The sequence below is a fragment of the Nicotiana attenuata genome, unplaced genomic scaffold (assembly GCF_001879085.1).
Source record: "Nicotiana attenuata strain UT unplaced genomic scaffold, NIATTr2, whole genome shotgun sequence".
In the NCBI taxonomy this organism is placed as follows: domain Eukaryota; kingdom Viridiplantae; phylum Streptophyta; class Magnoliopsida; order Solanales; family Solanaceae; genus Nicotiana; species Nicotiana attenuata.
In genome coordinates, this window is record NW_017696458.1 from 1 (window position 1) to 1,450 (window position 1,450).

A 1,450-nucleotide genomic window follows, 5' to 3' on the forward strand; every position below is an offset into this window, starting at 1 on the left:
GGGGGGGGGGGGGGTTAGGTATGCTTAAGTTGCCTAATCATTTGGGATTTTGTCAGCTCAAATTGCTTCATCTTTTGGAGGTTGAGTTATCGAACGAGCATTTGATGAGTTGCTTGTTCTCAACATGTCCTCTTCTTGAAAAACTAATACTAGGAGATTGTACTTTTGGAACTATGACTGTGCTTGATATTGCTTCGACATCCCTGGTTTATGTATATTTAGTAAACTATAGGGGACTAAGTTACAGCAATTGTAATGTCAAAATTTCTTGCCCAAATCTCAAAGTCTTGAAATATGGTGCTCTAATGGCAAATGATATAATTATAGAGAATCTCTTCTCTATAGAAGTTGTTCACGTCTACTTTTTCGATGTGGATGACACCTTAAAGGAAATTGGCATGCTTACATATAACATGATCAAGAATGTTCCTTCTACGTCAGCTTTGAAATTATGCATGGTTTCTGTTCGGGGTGTATATCAGATGGCTCATGAAATAAGTAGCTCTCCGGTCATGTTTTATAAGCTCAAGTCCTTAAAATTGACAGTAGGAACAAATGAAGCTTGCATGCAAGCTATGATATTATTGCTCAAGCATTCTCCTAATTTGGAGATTCTTAATTTGTTTTCGGATGAGAATTTTGGCTGGGATGAGAACTGGAAGCTGCATGACCCTAGTGAAAGCATCGTGTGCTTGGAATCTCATCTAAAGTTGATTCAGTTGACTGGTTTTAAATATGAAGAAAATGAGATGGAGCTACTAAGGTTTTTCCTGAAGAATGCACGAGTATTGGAAAAATTGATAGTTGTTTGGGCCGACTTTGCTTGCATATCAAAAAAGGCATCAGAGGTGGTTTTGAAGTATCCCAAAACTTCTTCCCATGCTGTTGTGACATTTCTTGATGTCAACCCCAAACCAAAAATATTTTACCGGCACAATATAATTTAAAAGAGGTTTTGATTGTCAGAAGTATCTATGAGCTGGGGAAGGAAGGTCAATTCAAAGTAAAGTATTGCTATAGGAGTGCTTGTTAAATCTTTTTTACTTGGTGGAAAACTATGTAACAGAAATAGCCTTTCTTTATTCTGGAACTTTATCAGCTCCTTAAACTTTTGTTAGGATATGAGTCAATGTACAGGAGCTAATCCCATTTTTTATATCTTGAATGTATCTGTTGGATTTTGCTTCAGTGAAGTAGATTGTAGGAGGAGACATATGATACCTGAAGTTTGTTTATGATTTTTTACAGACTGTTTTGCCTTTTAACAAGCATAGTATTTCACTCTTGTCAAATAAATAAGTGAATCACGTCATGCCCAACCCGCTCAAAGTTTACTTGGGTCAAATAACAGGTCATAAGCCTACCCGTCCAACATTGAGCTAACTTGCCCTCTTTTATTTTGTTTTGTTGAAAAAGAAGAAGTGAAAGCTAATGTATTCTTTTTAATTAT

General features: G+C 36.3%; 1 protein-coding gene across 1 annotated transcript; it reads left to right on the plus strand.

The window, feature by feature from the left end:
• The first annotated feature begins 20 nt into the window (after positions 1-20).
• Positions 21-1,182, plus strand: LOC109222667 (FBD-associated F-box protein At5g22730-like). The gene has a single exon (XM_019386993.1). The coding sequence runs from the start codon at positions 21-23 to the stop codon at positions 945-947; it is 927 nt and encodes a 308-aa protein (XP_019242538.1). The 3' UTR covers positions 948-1,182.
• Positions 1,183-1,450: the final 268 nt, after the last annotated feature.